This window comes from Chanodichthys erythropterus, chromosome 22 (genome assembly GCF_024489055.1).
Source record: "Chanodichthys erythropterus isolate Z2021 chromosome 22, ASM2448905v1, whole genome shotgun sequence".
In the NCBI taxonomy this organism is placed as follows: domain Eukaryota; kingdom Metazoa; phylum Chordata; class Actinopteri; order Cypriniformes; family Xenocyprididae; genus Chanodichthys; species Chanodichthys erythropterus.
The window spans coordinates 11204053-11219619 of record NC_090242.1 but is presented as its reverse complement, the minus strand read 5'-3'; the positions used below and the strand labels follow the sequence as shown (position 1 = coordinate 11219619).

The following is a 15567-nucleotide window of genomic DNA, read 5'->3' as shown; positions in this document are numbered from 1 at the left end:
CCACAGAGAGCATTTGTATAGACTTTGTATAGAGAGAGGGGTATGATTGCCACAGAAAGCATTTTCAAATTAGGCAAAGGTAATCAGCCATACATGCAGAACACGTGTGTGTGCGGCCTAATGCATGCACACACATTTAGAAAGAGCTAGAGAGAGATCAAACAGAGATGAAAGACAAATAACCTTTTCCACTTCGAGAAAGTTTATGTTGAGATGTAAGGGCTGCATCTGTGTTTTGAAAACAAAAAAGTAGTTCCCACGCAAAAGGTATAAAAGAGTGCCTTTGGTGTCCTGCACATGGATCATTCTGTGCTGGCAGCATGGCAAAGAGGTACACTCTTCATGAGACCGTGGAGTTTCTGCTGGATTCCAGCGAAAATGAAAACCTAGAAGACTCTGAGCCTGAGGACTCTGAGCCAGAGGACTGCAATCCCCCTGAAGAAGAGGATGAGGATAACCAGGAATCGGAGGATGACTTTGAGGAGGCAGATGCAGACCAAACCTTAATTTCTAAAAATGGGCAAATAACCTGGTCTACCATTCCACCTCCACAGAGGCCAGGGAGATCACCAGCTGCACAAGTTATAAAGTTGACACCTGGACCAACTAGGTATGCTTGTTCTCGTGTAGAGGACATAAAGTCCAGTTTTTTATTATTTTTTCCATCATGCATCCAAAGCATCTTGGTGGAGATGACTAATCTTGAAGGAAGGCGTGTTTATGGAGCTGACTGGAGGGATGTGGACTGGACAGATATGGAAGCATATATCGGTCTGATACTTCTTGCAGGAGTTTATCGCTCCAAAAATGAAAACCTGGAAAGTTTGTGGGATGCTCAAACTGGGCGTGCGATTTTTGGTGCAGTCATGCCGCTGAAAAAATTTAAAATTTTTTCAAGAGTCATCCGTTTCGATGACAAGGCCACAAGACCTGCCCGACGAGAGAATGACAAGCTGGCACCAATTCGGGACCTGTGGAATTCATGGGTGGAGCGCCTTCCAATGATGTTCAACCCTGGTCCAAACATAACAGTGGACGAGTGCCTGGTGTCATTCAGAGGTCGTTGCATGTTCAAACAGTACATGCCTAATAAGCCGGCAAAATACGGTATCAAAATCTGGGCAGCATGTGATGCCAAGACAAGCTATGCTTGGAGCATGCAGATTTACACCGGCAAGCCTCGTGATGGACCACCTGAGAGAAATCAAGGCATGCGTGTGGTCCTTGATTTGACCACTGGACTCCAGGGACACACTGTTACGTGTGACAATTTCTTCACTTCCTATGCCCTTGGACAGGAGCTCCTGAAAAGAAAAATGACCATGGTCGGAACTGTTCGCAGAAACAAGCCGGAACTCCCATCAGCACTTTTGACAACGAGAGACAGAGCTGTGCATTCCTCTCTTTTTGCATTCACGGAGACGCACAGTCTTGTCTCATATTGCCCCAAAAGGCATAGAAATGTGCTGCTCATGAGCACCTGTCACAAGGATGCAAAAATCAGTGACCGGGAGGACAGGAAGCCAGAGGTCATCTTGGACTACAACCGCTGTAAAGGCGGAGTTGACAACCTTGACAAGGTATTTACAAATTTCATGATTTGATGCATTATTTTGATAGTGAGTGGTATTTCTTTTGCCTGCAGATTTACTGATATATGTGTGTGTTTGCAATATTACAGATGGTTGCAAGTTACAGCTGCAAGCGTAAGACTAATCGTTGGCCAATGGTTGTCTTCTCTACCATCTCTGATGTCTCGGCCATAAATGCCTTCGTGGTGTGGAGAGAAATCAATCCATCTTGGGAGAGAGGGAAGAGCACGCAAAGGAGGATCTTTCTCGAGCAGCTGGGCAAAGCTCTGGTGTCCCCTCTTATGGAGCGACGGCAACACCTGCCTCGTGCACCAGCATCTGCATCAATCCTAAAACGACAATGGGATTCTTCCAATGCTCCAGGGCCCTCCACTGAACCACAACCAAAGCGAACAAGGTGTCAGGTTTGTCCACGGGCTAAAGATGCAAAAACTGACAAGCAGTGCGTGATCTGCAAAAGAGCCATTTGTGCTGCTCACACAGTGTTCTTTTGCCAGAAGTGCGTGGAATGATTACTTTATCATGTGTTTTACACCATGTATTTTAGAAATTTTTGGTAGTTTGTTATTGCTTTTATGTTCAATGTTAAGAATGTGATTGTACAAAAATAATTTGTTGTCCACTTTTACTTCTGTTCATGTCTAGATATTGCTGTTGGTTATTTACACTTTCTTTTATTTTGTTTACATTCTAAAGTTAATTATTCTATTTTTTTTACACTTGATTCATTAAAATGTTCAATAATATGCAACTAAAGTCTGAATCTGTTTTTTTTTCCTTTAGGTGTGACTTATGTGGCATTAGTAGTTGACCACATCCAGTAAAATGAATGGCTTTCAATGGCCCTCTGCTGGTCAAAACAATTTACTGCTTAAACTGTAATCCCCTTAGGTTTTTCATTAACCAACAGATGGCAGCATTCTACTTCTAACACCTAGATGAATATCCAGAAACAATTTAAATTAAATTTTGATAATAATTTAAGTGATTTTTTCATAAAAAAATGATATTTCATGTGCTAGCTAATTGTGTTGTTGCAGATTTTTGTGGTAAATGGGTACAAAAGTCCTTCAAATCTCCCAAAACACAGTATTAATGCATAGATGAGAAGTAAACAAAAAAAATGATATATTATTTGTATTATTGAAAATGTATATTTTTTCCACAATTATGCTTTCAATTTTGGGGTCATATTGACCCCAAAGACCAGATTAATAAACAGGAAACGAGGTCCATTTGAAGGTTAATATAGGTAAGTTGTTTTTTTTTTACCTATGGTAAAATAGTTTTTTTGCTGCTTAGACGAGACAGATAATGATGTATGTAACAGATGCTCTTTACTCGTCTCGAACTAAATAAATGCAGTAATTAATAGAAACTCACAGGGGAAAATTATGCATTTAAATTGAATTGGCTACTAAATAATACAGTTAGCTATAATAATGTTACCAAATAAAGTGACTTAAGCATACACTGAATCCATATCATATTCCCATGTTTATTTATCAACAACACATCCAGTGGCGGGTCTTTAATAGGAGAAAACTGACATTTTATATAGGATACTAAATTACTTGGTATAAAAAGGGCTTGATAGTACATTTAACACTTATAACCTGACAATCTGAACAGTTTGACTGTTTCATTCCTCAAATAAGAAGTTCAGACTTGACATTCAACAGACAGTCAATTAAACAGCTAATCACTACATAACTGAAGAGATTGTGTTAGTCCAGAACAATCCATGTCACTATAGTAGTTCACTGCACAGATCTCAGATTTCAGTTTGTTGTGTTTTGTGACGACTGTGAAGAGTTTTTATTAGCTGATCAGAGTTCATTTGCTCTTGTTTTTAGGAGCTTTGGGTATTCGTGGACTCTTCTGATATTTACCCGCCCGCGCAGCTTTAAGCTCCGCCTCCCATTGCTTCTTCACCATAGTGTACAACCTCATGGTGGCCTGAGCGTCCTGAACCTGTGACACACAACAGAGTTCAGCCAACAGGACACATACAGCAGCGTTCAAACCTACATTGAGTCCAGCTGTAACTTAAGATTAAAGAATACTTGGTAATAATTATAAGGGTTTTTTGCAACCAACAGCAAGTAAACTTGGGGAATTTTGGCTTACATAAACTGATAAAACATGAGGCAAGTAAGATTTTTTTTTTAAAAGAAATTAATATGTTTATGCATCAAGGATGCATAAAAATCAAGTCATGTAATTTGAAATAATGGAGAATAGCATTTTCATTGGAGACTTACGGATGAGTGTTCACCCTTCTGGACATCAACACTGAGAATCTCTTTGGATAACACCCGCAATGCAGGACGTACGGACTGAGGAAATGTTCAAAATTAACATAAATTAAAGTCAATGATTGCACTTAACATAGTATATATATTTAAGATTCATACCTTTACTCTCTTCTTAAATGGTTTGTATTTCTGTGTGTCTCTGATCATTTTCTTGGGATGACATAAAAATAAAATCTACAAACAAGACAAAGAAGTTTCAAATAAATCTTACAATGTTTAAAGGAATAGCTCATCCGAAAATATTATTTACTCACGCTTGTGCTGTTTTAAACGAATATGCCGTTATATATGACTGACATTGTATGCATGTCAAAAATTTCAGCACAAGCATACAGGAATGCTATGAGCATGACAGCAGCCTTTCTGTTGCGAGTCCTGTACCTTTAAGTCATTGTGAATGGCGTGTCCCACTAAAATCCTTCCTTCCAGAATCTGAGCCACTTCCTTCTGGACTTTCTTGAAGTCCTCACCTGTCAATCACAAAGAAGGATCAAAACACAGTAAATTATCTCAAATATATTGAAGCCTTATTTTGTGGACGAAGGTATCGGTCTATATCACCAAATGTATCATTCGTTGAAATGTTTTGGCACATTCCAGTTCGTAGTCATATTAATGCACAAAGGTACTTATTACATTCACAAAATGCATTCAATAAAGACTAGCGGATTCATGATTTACTATTGGTTTAATACTGAATGCCGAATTCAGAAATCATCTTGCTCCATCAAACAGGCAATAACCTGGTGAACCTTATTTAAAGATACAATTTGTGATATTTTTTTCCGTTAGAGGTCGCTAGAAGCCTATTCAAAACAAAGGCGTAGTTTGATGACGGCAAGAGAGCGGAAACTTGGGACATGTGGTCTCCATCTCAAAGGACGGTGCAAAAGAATAGGGATTGGAGTCTGGAAAAACTCATGTTCATGGATGCGATTATTAACGTTACTGTAGTATGAACCAGAGCAGGACCGAGTGTTGCGGGAGCTGGAGCGATTGATCAACACACGCCTCACGAGCAGCAGGACTTTTATTATGACACAGTCGCCGGCGCCGCTTCCGCTTTTCCGGTCATGAGTTTACGGGAGCTGTACTTGTTGACAGAACCAGCGGCAGATGGTAAACAGTAATTATGTTCCATAAATAAGTAACAATCCACCATAAAACGTGCAAGTAGTAAATAAGGAACTGCTTGAAGCAAGCTAGTGGTTTGCTGGACGCTAGACACTACTCCGCATTTGTCCACGGCACTGTTGTCATGTGGCTTCTACGTCAGTAAAGGCGGTAACAAAGGGAACTGACGTCATTGACAGGCGACTGCACTGCCCCGTGTCACGGTTTAGAATGGGAATTTTCCCATGATTTACAAGTAGTTGAAAACAGAGATATTGTTTGTAATCAGCTGGACAAAATATATAACACTAGCCTAGTGTTTTTTGGATATTTTCCTGCAAAAATTTTACATATTGTACCTTTAATGAATGAAAGAGTTGGTATGGATCACAAAATGCATTTAGTTCAAGATACATTCAGAATTTTGTGATGTAAACTCAGAATTCTGAAGGTGAAAAAAAATCTAAAATGCAAAATTTTAACTTGGAATTGCGAGAAAAAAACAGTCGGAATTGTGATTTAAACATGCATCATGAGAAAAAAAAATATGGAATTGTGAAATTTTACAAAAATTTTTTTTTACAAAAAATTAAGATTATAGGCTAAACTGCAAGAAATAGAACCAGAACTGCTTTATAAACTCAAGTCAAAATTGCAAAATGTTAACTCAAAATTCTGAATTTATATACCCAAATTTGAAGATACAGTCAAAACTGTTATAAACTTGCAATTCTGAAAAGTCAGAATTGTGCGATTTTAACACAAAATTCCAAGATATAAATTCAGAATTGCAAGATTTAAATTCAAAATGGCAAGAAATAGTAGCAGAAATGTTAAACACTCGCATTTCTGAGGTAAAAAAAAAGGTCAGAATTGTGTGATTTTAAAACAAAACTGCGATTTATAAATTCAGAATTGCAAGATAGTCAGAACTGTTCGCTCTCTCACAATTCTGAGAAAAAAGTCAGAATTGTGCGATTTTAACCCAAAATTGTGAAATATGAATTCAGAATTGTGAGATTTAATTCAAAATGGCAAGAAATAGCACCAGAACTGCATTATAAACTTGCAATTCTAAGAATCGCATTACATCAATACAGAATTGCAAGATTTAAATTCAAAATTCAAATAGTGTCCAGAACTGCATTATAAACTCACAATTCAAAAAAAAAAGTCAGAATTGTGCATTTTTAACACAAAATTGCAATATATAAATTCAGTATTGCGAAATACAGTCAGAACTGTTATAAACTTGCAATTCTGAGAAAACTGCAGAATATTAACTCAACTGCGACATATAAATTCAGAATAAAGTCGAGAGAAAAAAGTCAGAATTGTGTATTTTTAACACAAAATTCCAAGATATAAATTCAGAATCGCAAGATTTAAATTCAAAATGGCACGAAATAGCACCAGAACTGTTAACTCAAAATTATATCAACTCGAAAAGGTCAGAATTTCGAGAAATACTTTTTTAGTTTCTTAATCCATTCTTATTCCATACAAAAAAAACAAATACACTGTATTTTTCAAATGCAATTGAGAAAATCCATGCAGTTATTACTGTGAGGAGGGGTCCTGACCTTTTTCGATGTCCGCTGGCCTGATGCCGCTCACGGCTGTCCGGTAGTCCGTAACCTTCTCCGTGGGTTTGACGTATTTATCATAGATGCATTTCCCAAAGTGGTTGACGATCGAGACTCGTGCTAGAATGCTCTCCTCCCCATCCAATCCGACCCCCACCATCTCACAGTCCATGGCAACGGCACGGGTCAATCTGAAATCACCATGACAACAACAGCGATTAGTTTACATCACTTCCTGACACCAATAATTAATTACACCAACAGCTTCAGGCGTTTGCTCACCCCTCAAACCCATGCTCTTTCACGAGCGCTTTGTCCATGACTTCTGTATTGCACTTCAGAATTCCGTTCCGCTTTCGTACAATGTTTGCGGCCTCTGCCCCCACAGCAGACTCGATGTCATCAGGGTCCACGTCATCAAACCAGATATCAGGCCTAAGAAGAAACGGAGTTAAAAGAGGACAGTCATATGAAATGAAGCAGCATTAACCCCTTTTTGAACATAGACATGATAATGCACTGAACTTAAAGGTGCAGTGTAAATTTTAGGAGGATGTATTGACAGAAATGCAATATAATATACATAACTATTTTTTCAGTGGTGTATAAAGACCTTACATAATGAGCCATTATGTTTTTATTACCTCAGAATAAGCCATTTCTATCTCATACACCGCGGGTCCCCTTACATGTTAAGTCGCCATTTTATGCCCGGCATGTTCCTTCAGTAGCCCTAAACGGACAAACTGCTCTATAGAGCGCATTTGCATGACTGGCTACTAGGGCTGGGTATTGACAATTTTCACGATTCGATTTACTATTCACATGCTTTCGGTTCGGTTCAATTACGATTCCAAAATATTGATTATTTTGGATGTAGTATTTCAGTTTCAGCACATGGCAAATTTTCTGGAGGAAAAAAATCTCTCAACTACTGCTGTAAACTACACGTGGGAGTCAGTAGGTACTATTATAATAATAGGTTAAATTAACTTATTTATATACAAACACTTAAATTACACTCTTTGTTTTTATTATAAATAAAGTTTAGACTTACATAATCATATTTCTACTCCAATTTGTTTTTTTTTAATATAAACATTTAAATCGTGGCTGTCATAACTGATTCATTCAAATGCATTAAATATTGAAGCACATTAAAAATGATAATGAATATGTAACATGTGCAAGTGCATAGCTTTATTTATCAGAATGTTGCTTTCTAGAGTTCACTCTTCTAGCTGACTAATGAGTTTATGGTCACTGAATATGTTTTTCTGAGGTAAATGTGACGTTACGGGACATTGTTTACAAGCCTTTCCGAGGTTGAAACACTGATTGAGCAATTACACGAGACATGATACAGATTTCGGTAAGTTTTACTGTATATTTTAACGTGCCTTGAGATGTTTATTCATGTTTATTTCGCGCTGTAACTGTATTAAAGCGGAGGAGAGGATGATCACATGCTTCTCTTTAACTGAGGTTCTAAAGCGATCTGTCACGTCACATTAAACAGCGCCAAAACGGCATTTATTTTTTGAATCTCATAATAAGATGGACGTCATTTGAAATCTGAAACTTTGCTTCATATCAAAAGTAACAAAGCACAAAGATTATTGTGATTTATTGGATGGGAGGCGCTACATATTCTGCTCAATCATCAACTGAAAACAGACTGGACTAATCGATTCTTGGGATTTAATAATCAATATCGATTCATAAAACTGAGAATCAATTAAAATCAAGAAATCAATATTTATTTACCCAGCCCTACTGGCTCAGACGACGACATATGTGTCCTGTGTTGGCCACCGTAGCTTCTCTATATTCGCAACCTCACCGCTAGATGCTGCTAAAATTTACACCCTGCACCTTTAAATGGTTGTAAATGGCTGTTAAGTAACTGAAGTGCAAATTGGAATATCGCATAAAACATTTGCGAATAAAGCAGTGTTTCCATCCAGTGAGTCATCGAGAACAAAATCGTCACTTTCTGATAAACTGGCACTAAATATCACTAAAAAAATGGTTGCCGCAGTAGGAGAAGCCACTGTATATCAACTTCTATAACTACATACAAAAATTAACAAAGTTAAAGTTTACTGTCAAGAAAATGTACTGTACTAAAAATCTATATTTTTCACAAAATATACATTTTACAAAAAAATGTGGACTCTAAAATTGTTAGAAATCAAAGCCATATCTCACCAAATTGTGTTCCAATTTTAAAGTTGATATTGCATTGATTGCTAAAATATGTGACAAAAAAAAAAAAAGTCCCTCTACAAGTTATAAAATGCACACATACTCTGCAGGTTTCTTTTCCACCTCCTCGACCTTCTCCTTTTTGTTCACTGGTTTCTCTTTTTCATCCCTTCTTTTTCTCTTCTCTGCTTTGAATTGTTTGTGTCCAGTAGAGTCTTTTCCATTCTGTCGGTCTCCATCTTTCTCAGAAGCAGGTTTGACAGTCTCCGAGGGTTTTTTGAAGAGTTTATCCGGTTTACGAGAGTCTTTGGAAACTGACGTTGTTTTCTGATGCCGCTTTCCTTGATCCTTTGAATCTTTCGTCTGTTTTGTCCCTTCATCCTTCTTTTGAGGATTTGCAGTGAGCGTCTACACACATACATGGTAAAAAATAAGATGCATTTCTCACTCAGAATTGCTTGTGCATATTCAATATAATTTTACCATGGTAAACAATTCCTCTTACCTGCAGTAAGTTCTTCCAGTTGCAAGAATACTCCTGAGCTTCTTCGGGGGGCTTAATGATTGGCTTTACAGTTTCTGGTTTTGTTTTCTGCTTTACAGTTGGTTTCGTGTGGTAGAAGAACGACTTTCTATCAGGTTTCTTCTTCTTCTTAGTATGCTTTGATTGGCCATTAGTCTGAGCACTTTCAGCATGTTTATTCAGCTTAACTTTAGACATCTTTAGGTTTTATCTATGTAGCCTGAGTAATTAAACACTAAGCTGTTGTTCCGCTTTTCTGTTTTTATTACATTGAATACGAAATTACTGGCATTAACTAATTTCACCAGCTGTTTACGTGTTATTTCGTAGCTTTCTATCGTTAATACAAATCTATGACATGCATGTTAGCGCAGACAATAGTAAATATATATATACATATATATCGCTATTTGAGAATATATTATCTAAAAAGCATTCAACGCAAATATAACTAAAAAAAATATCCACAACTATACCATGAGACAACCATGCTGATGGAACTTTCTGTCGTCTGTCACAACAATACGATCCGTGCAGGAACTGTAAGCGAATAAACGTTCCGCTCTGTATTCTGATTTTTAAAAAAACAGTGTAAAAATAAATAAATACTAAAAATATTAAGGTTGAACTAATTCAGTTCTTAAATAATTTGATTAAAATTATTGAAAATTATAATATTATTTTAATAATAATTATAATAATATTTATAATATAATTTTTTTCACAGTATAATCTGAGTGTTTAAAGATGAAAAATTTTAGTGCCATCTAAAAGATCGAAAACCCCTGTTTTGGTCAGCGATGTTACGTTCAGTTTTGTCTGTTATTAAAAAAAAAAAACTAATTCAGAAAATTTGATTTTAAAACAATTTCTTCAAAGATTAAAATGTTTCAAGCTCTAAATTAAAAGTTAATTTGAAAATTTTGAGGGAATAAGCAAAAGGCCAGAAATATATAATTTGCAAAATTGATGCGTCATTATTATAAGCAAATATTTAAATTAATCTTTTATTCATTATAATAAGCAGAAAAGCAATTTTGTTCTTCGGATTCTTAAAAAAAAAGTCTTTATTATGCAATTTTTAATGTAGGCTACATCACTTTAAAAAAACAACCCAAGTTGGGTTGAAAATGGAAAAACCCAGTGATTGGGTTGTTTTAACCCAGCGGTTGGGTTAAATATTTGCCCAACCTGTTAGGTAGTTTTATTTAACTCAACTATTATTTAAAAAACTTTATGCTTAAAATGAACCCAAAGTATGTTGGAAATGAACATTTATTAATATATTTAATGAATAATAATTAAACAATAAACATGCTTATTAATAAATGTTCACCTTTTGATTATTATTGTTACTTCTAGTAATTATATGTCTGATTTTTAATTTCCAACATATTTTGGGTTCATTTTAAGCCAGCCATATAGTCATTTTTAAACAATAGTTGGGTTAAATAAAACTGCCCAGCACGCTTGGCAAACATTTAACCCAAGCGCTGGGTTTGTCTATTTTCAACCCAACTTGGGTTGTTTCCAACCCAGCATTTTTTAGAGTGATGATTTTCAGTTTTGTAGACTGTTTTACATGCTGGGTAATCTTTAATGAACATACAGGATCATATATAACTGTGCTTGTCTGTTACAAATATTTTCACTGGCTGAATCCTCAGACCGGACGTGAGACAAACACTGGAGAAGAACGGAAAGATTCTCTCCGTAAAGGTTGTTGTGAATGAGCACAGATGAGTGTCAGTTAGTGGGTCAGAAAATGACACTTTTCCTCGATCCCAGTCCAGAAGAACTCTCACCCTCCGAAGCCTCTCTTTAACACTAAAGGGAGTATAGGTTTGCTCTTGGTGATGTGAGAAATATTCTTTGTTTTTGTACCACACACACCAGACATCTTTGTCAAAGAAAGTAAACCCCTTCCTTTGGTTTGATGCTGTTGTTATTCCAAGAGTCCAGTGTATATTCTCCCCAACCTCTACATCCCAGCAGTGTGTTCCCGAGTTAAAGCCTTCAGAACCCAGGACACATGGATAGATGTCAAATCTCTCTGGATTAGCAGGAAATGCTCGAGTGTCCATGGTCCAGGTCAGACTGGTCAGATCATCAGACAGGTGGAGTTCGGGATGTGCAGTGTTGGGGTCCAGATTCACAGGAGCTGGTGAGACAAAACAATCAAGATAGATGTACTACTTATACTTTGTCATTAACACCAGAAGATATTTGAAAGACTCACCATTTTGGACAATATCTCGCATCTTCAGCCAGACTGCAAATGCCAGGTTTCCCACGTGATTTGCCACATTAATCAGAGCTCCAGAACTCATCTGTAGATTCGGATATGGGCTCTGGGCTCTGAAAGAACATTCTGCAATTTGTTTGGGTTCAAAAGCATAGAAGAGCGACAGGAGGGAGAACACTTACCTTTCCATTGTGGCTTTAAAGTTCTGGAAAAGAGTGCAAATGTAATAATTATCACTCCACTCAAGGATTGTTAAAGGTGCACTAGAATGCTTTTTTCACAAGATGTAATATAAGTCTAAGGTGTCCCCTGAATGTGTCTGTGAAGTTTCAGCTCAAAATACCCCATAGATTTTTTTTTATTAATTTTTGTAACTGCCTATTTTGGGGCATCATTAAATATGCACCGATTCAGGATGCTTCCCCATTAAATCCTTGCACTCCCCGCCCCCAAGCTCGCGACTCTATTATACATCGCATAAACAAAGTTCATACAGCTAATATAACCCTCAAAATGGACCTTTACAAAGTGTTCGTCATGCTGCATGCATGCATCAGATCATGTAAGTATAGTATTTATTTGGATGTTTACATTTGATTCTGAATGAGTTTGAGGCTGTGCTCCGTGGCTAACAGACTAAAGCTAACATTACACACTGTTTGAGAGATTTATAAAGAATGAAGATGTGTTTATGAATTATACAGACTGCAAGTGTTTTAAAAATGAAAATAACGACAGTCTTGTCTCTGTGAATACAGTAATAAACAATGGTAACTTTAACCACATTTAACAGTACATTAGCAACGTGCTAACAAAACATTTAGAAAGACAATTTACAAATATCACAAAAAATGTCATGTTATCATGGAATATGTCAGTTATTATTGCTCCCTCTGCCATTTTTCGCTATTGTTCTTGCTTGCTTACCTAGTCTGATGATTCAGCTGTGCACAGATCCAGACGTTCTGCCCTTGTCTAATGCCTTGAACATGAGCTGGCATATGCAAATATTGCGGGCGTACATATTAATGATTCCGACTGTTACGTAACAGTCGGTGTTATGTTGAGATTCGCCTGTTCTTCGGAGGTCTTTTAAACAAATGAGATTTACATAAGAAGGAGGAAATAATGGAGTTTGAGACTCACTGTATGTCATTTCCTGAACTCTTGTTATTCAACTATGCCGAGGTAAATTAAATTTTCAATTCTGTGGCACCTTTAATCTAATCTAATTGGCATTTAGGGGGCCTTAAAATGCAAACTTTTGAAAACAAAATTCAAAGTGCAATGCAGCATCCAAGATTGAATACTTCCCTACTATACAGTATGTGAGAGTAGCATGTCTGAATAGATAGTCTTCGAAAAACAGTAGGCGAAAAGTGCTCAGATGGTGTATCAAACCACAGGGGCCAGTGGTGACCAAAAAAACAACAACCTTTAAATGAATGTAAAAAGAATCTGCTGATTACCACAAAAAAATCCAGTTCTCACATTTAGAAACAAGACATCCTTGGCTTTCATTTCTTCCTCAATGTCTTTGATTGTGTCTGAAAGAGCTGAGATCTGTTTGTTCATCTCCTCCAGGTTCTCCTTCATCATCTGAACCTTCTGCTCCTCTTCGTCCCTCAGTGCAGTGATTTTAGCCTCTTCTTCCTCAATGAGAAACTGATGGAGCTTCTTAAACTCCTCAATAATCTGATGCTTTGTGTGTTGAGCTTGAGTCTAAAATAAAGACAGACAGACAGACATACAGAGGAAAAAAATTCAGTTAAATTTTGTGTTGAATATACTGAAGGTATTACTAACACTGCATCTTCACCTGGATGTGTTCAGCCGCGTCCTCACACTCTCCTTTAACTTCCTCCATGTTTTTGAGCTTTTCTTGTAAGGACTTCAGTGCGATACAGAGTTCCTCCTAGAATTTAAAGGGGACCTATTATACCCCTTTCACAAGATGTAATATAAGTCTCTGGTGTCCCCAGAATGTGTCTGTGAAGTTTCAGCTCAAAATACCCCACAGATCATTTGTTATAGCTTGTCAAATTTGCCCTTATTTGGGTGTGTCCCTTTAAATGCAAATGAGCTGCTGCTTTACAGAAGAGGGCGGAGCTTTAACAGATCATGCTTCGGTTGTTCAACAACAACAAAGCTGGTGAATCTCACGCAGCCAAAATGAGGATTGTCAGTAACGGTGTTCAGCCTTACATTGTTCAAACCGGAGTCAACACTGATGGAGAGACTCAGGAAGAAGTTACAACTTTTATATTGAAATTGGACATTTCTGAATGGTTAGTGGATAAATTTATGTAGTTGCTGTGGAGTTGATTCAACTCATCGACTAGCATGTGCCGTCATGTTAATCTTTCAAAAATGACGGCATGACAACAACACTCTACTACAACAACTCTTCTTCTTCTCTAAAGCAGCCCAACATGGCCTCATCCCCTTTGTTGCGTGTTCTTGGGGGCGGGGTTTATGTAAATTTTAGGGTTTGTGATGTCACCAACCCGGGAAGAAGCTCGTTGTCGTAGTATTTAAAAGGTGAATTCTTTAAAAGGAAATATTTCCAGATGTTGTTTATGCTCAAACAGCAACATTACACACTAACTAAAGTTTGAAATAATATTCAAATTACCCCTTTAACAACTGCATGATATCCCTAGTCCAAAACACCCATACAAGGATTTTGCTAACACAAGAACACAATGACTGACTGAAGCACTTCTTCCCTCCTTTTGTAGCAATTAGTCTGCTCTTATAATCCAATAAGATGACCTGACTAGTATTGGCCAATGAAGCTTTTTGAAATTATTTATAATTTCAGTATAGAATCAATGTGAATCAACGCCACAACAAATGAAGCAATAAACTTGCAATTTATGTCCATTTTTGGCCAAGACTGTACAGATTTTTTTCAATCAATTTAATTTTTAATTTAGAATTGCTTTATAATTACTGTTTGTAAAGCAAAGCATTGTTCTGCATTTTAAACAAGATCCTTTTTCTTACCTTGTAAGAAGGAAGAACATCTTTGATTGGCTTGAATTGGTGATGAGCATGTTTGTCTGAATCTCTGCACACTAAACACACTGACTGACTGTCCTCCAGACAGAAGAGTTTGAGTTTCTCACCGTGCAAATTACAAACCTCCTCAACGTTCAAGAAAGACTCACACAAGTTTTTTAACACAAGATTACTAGGAGGGTCAGTTTTCGAAGATCTTCTCCTGCAGACCGGACACTGTCGAGTTTTCTTTGATCTCCAGAACTTTTGAAGACACTCTTTACAGAAACTATGACTGCATGACAGAACAACAGGAAATTTGAAGATCTCAATGCACACAGGACAAGAAAGCTCTTCCACAGATAAAGACTCCATTTTCATTTTTTAATAACTCCAACTGTCTGTTCAGACATAAAAGTCTTAACTCCTCCTGTTTCCTTCTTTTTTTTTTTTTTTTTTTTTTTTGCTCAGGTAGCCTACTCGATAGAGTTAGCAAAGCGGGAGCAGAAAAATAAAGCCACTTCCTGATATGGTTTACAAGAGGGTGTTTCTGATGATCCTCCTTGCATACTCAAACATGAAAGTATTGTGTAAGAATATGCAAACACATCACACTCTAAAATAAACTGGCATTTAGCATTTAAACTAATGTGTAAGAATCATTTGCTACAAGAATATTATTAAATGACTGCTAGAGTTTATAAGAAAAGTCTTGTTCCCTCCAGGCATGTAAAAAATTCTCCACAAGACCTGAGGCGACTAAGCTGGTTTAACTGGCTAGTCAGGTAAGTTTCAGTTTAGATTGAGCCAATCCTGGGTTTTAGGGGCAGGCTTTTAGTGGTGTTCATTGCCGCAATGTAAAAAATTAATGTGATTTTAACTATAAAAAACGCTACAGAAAAAATATTATATACAAGGAAAAACTGTAAAAGCTCTAACCAGACATTTATGCAATTTTCACAGTAAAATGCTGTAAATG

At 36.9% G+C, this 15567-nt stretch overlaps 3 protein-coding genes across 3 annotated transcripts; 1 reads left to right on the top strand and 2 right to left on the bottom strand.

Moving 5' to 3' along the window:
• The first annotated feature begins 54 nt into the window (after nucleotides 1-54).
• LOC137013150 (piggyBac transposable element-derived protein 4-like) lies at nucleotides 55-2259 on the top strand. Its single transcript, XM_067376779.1, has 2 exons — nucleotides 55-1580; nucleotides 1682-2259. Exons 1-2 carry the CDS (start codon nucleotides 321-323, stop codon nucleotides 2102-2104), a joined length of 1683 nt encoding a protein of 560 aa, XP_067232880.1. The 5' UTR covers nucleotides 55-320; the 3' UTR covers nucleotides 2105-2259.
• An 817-nt stretch (nucleotides 2260-3076) lies between these two features.
• rexo4 (REX4 homolog, 3'-5' exonuclease) lies at nucleotides 3077-9861 on the bottom strand. The gene is made up of 8 exons (XM_067375994.1): nucleotides 9323-9861; nucleotides 8921-9225; nucleotides 6892-7044; nucleotides 6607-6800; nucleotides 4292-4380; nucleotides 4010-4084; nucleotides 3857-3931; nucleotides 3077-3566 (listed from the first exon to the last, which is right to left on the bottom strand). Exons 1-8 carry the CDS (start codon nucleotides 9536-9538, stop codon nucleotides 3429-3431), a joined length of 1245 nt encoding a protein of 414 aa, XP_067232095.1. The 5' UTR covers nucleotides 9539-9861; the 3' UTR covers nucleotides 3077-3428.
• A 763-nt stretch (nucleotides 9862-10624) lies between these two features.
• On the bottom strand, nucleotides 10625-15000 carry LOC137012853 (nuclear factor 7, brain-like). Its single transcript, XM_067376326.1, has 6 exons — nucleotides 14595-15000; nucleotides 13405-13500; nucleotides 13077-13307; nucleotides 11768-11790; nucleotides 11580-11698; nucleotides 10625-11501 (listed from the first exon to the last, which is right to left on the bottom strand). Exons 1-6 carry the CDS (start codon nucleotides 14967-14969, stop codon nucleotides 10954-10956), a joined length of 1392 nt encoding a protein of 463 aa, XP_067232427.1. The 5' UTR covers nucleotides 14970-15000; the 3' UTR covers nucleotides 10625-10953.
• Between the last annotated feature and the right edge of the window lie 567 nt (nucleotides 15001-15567).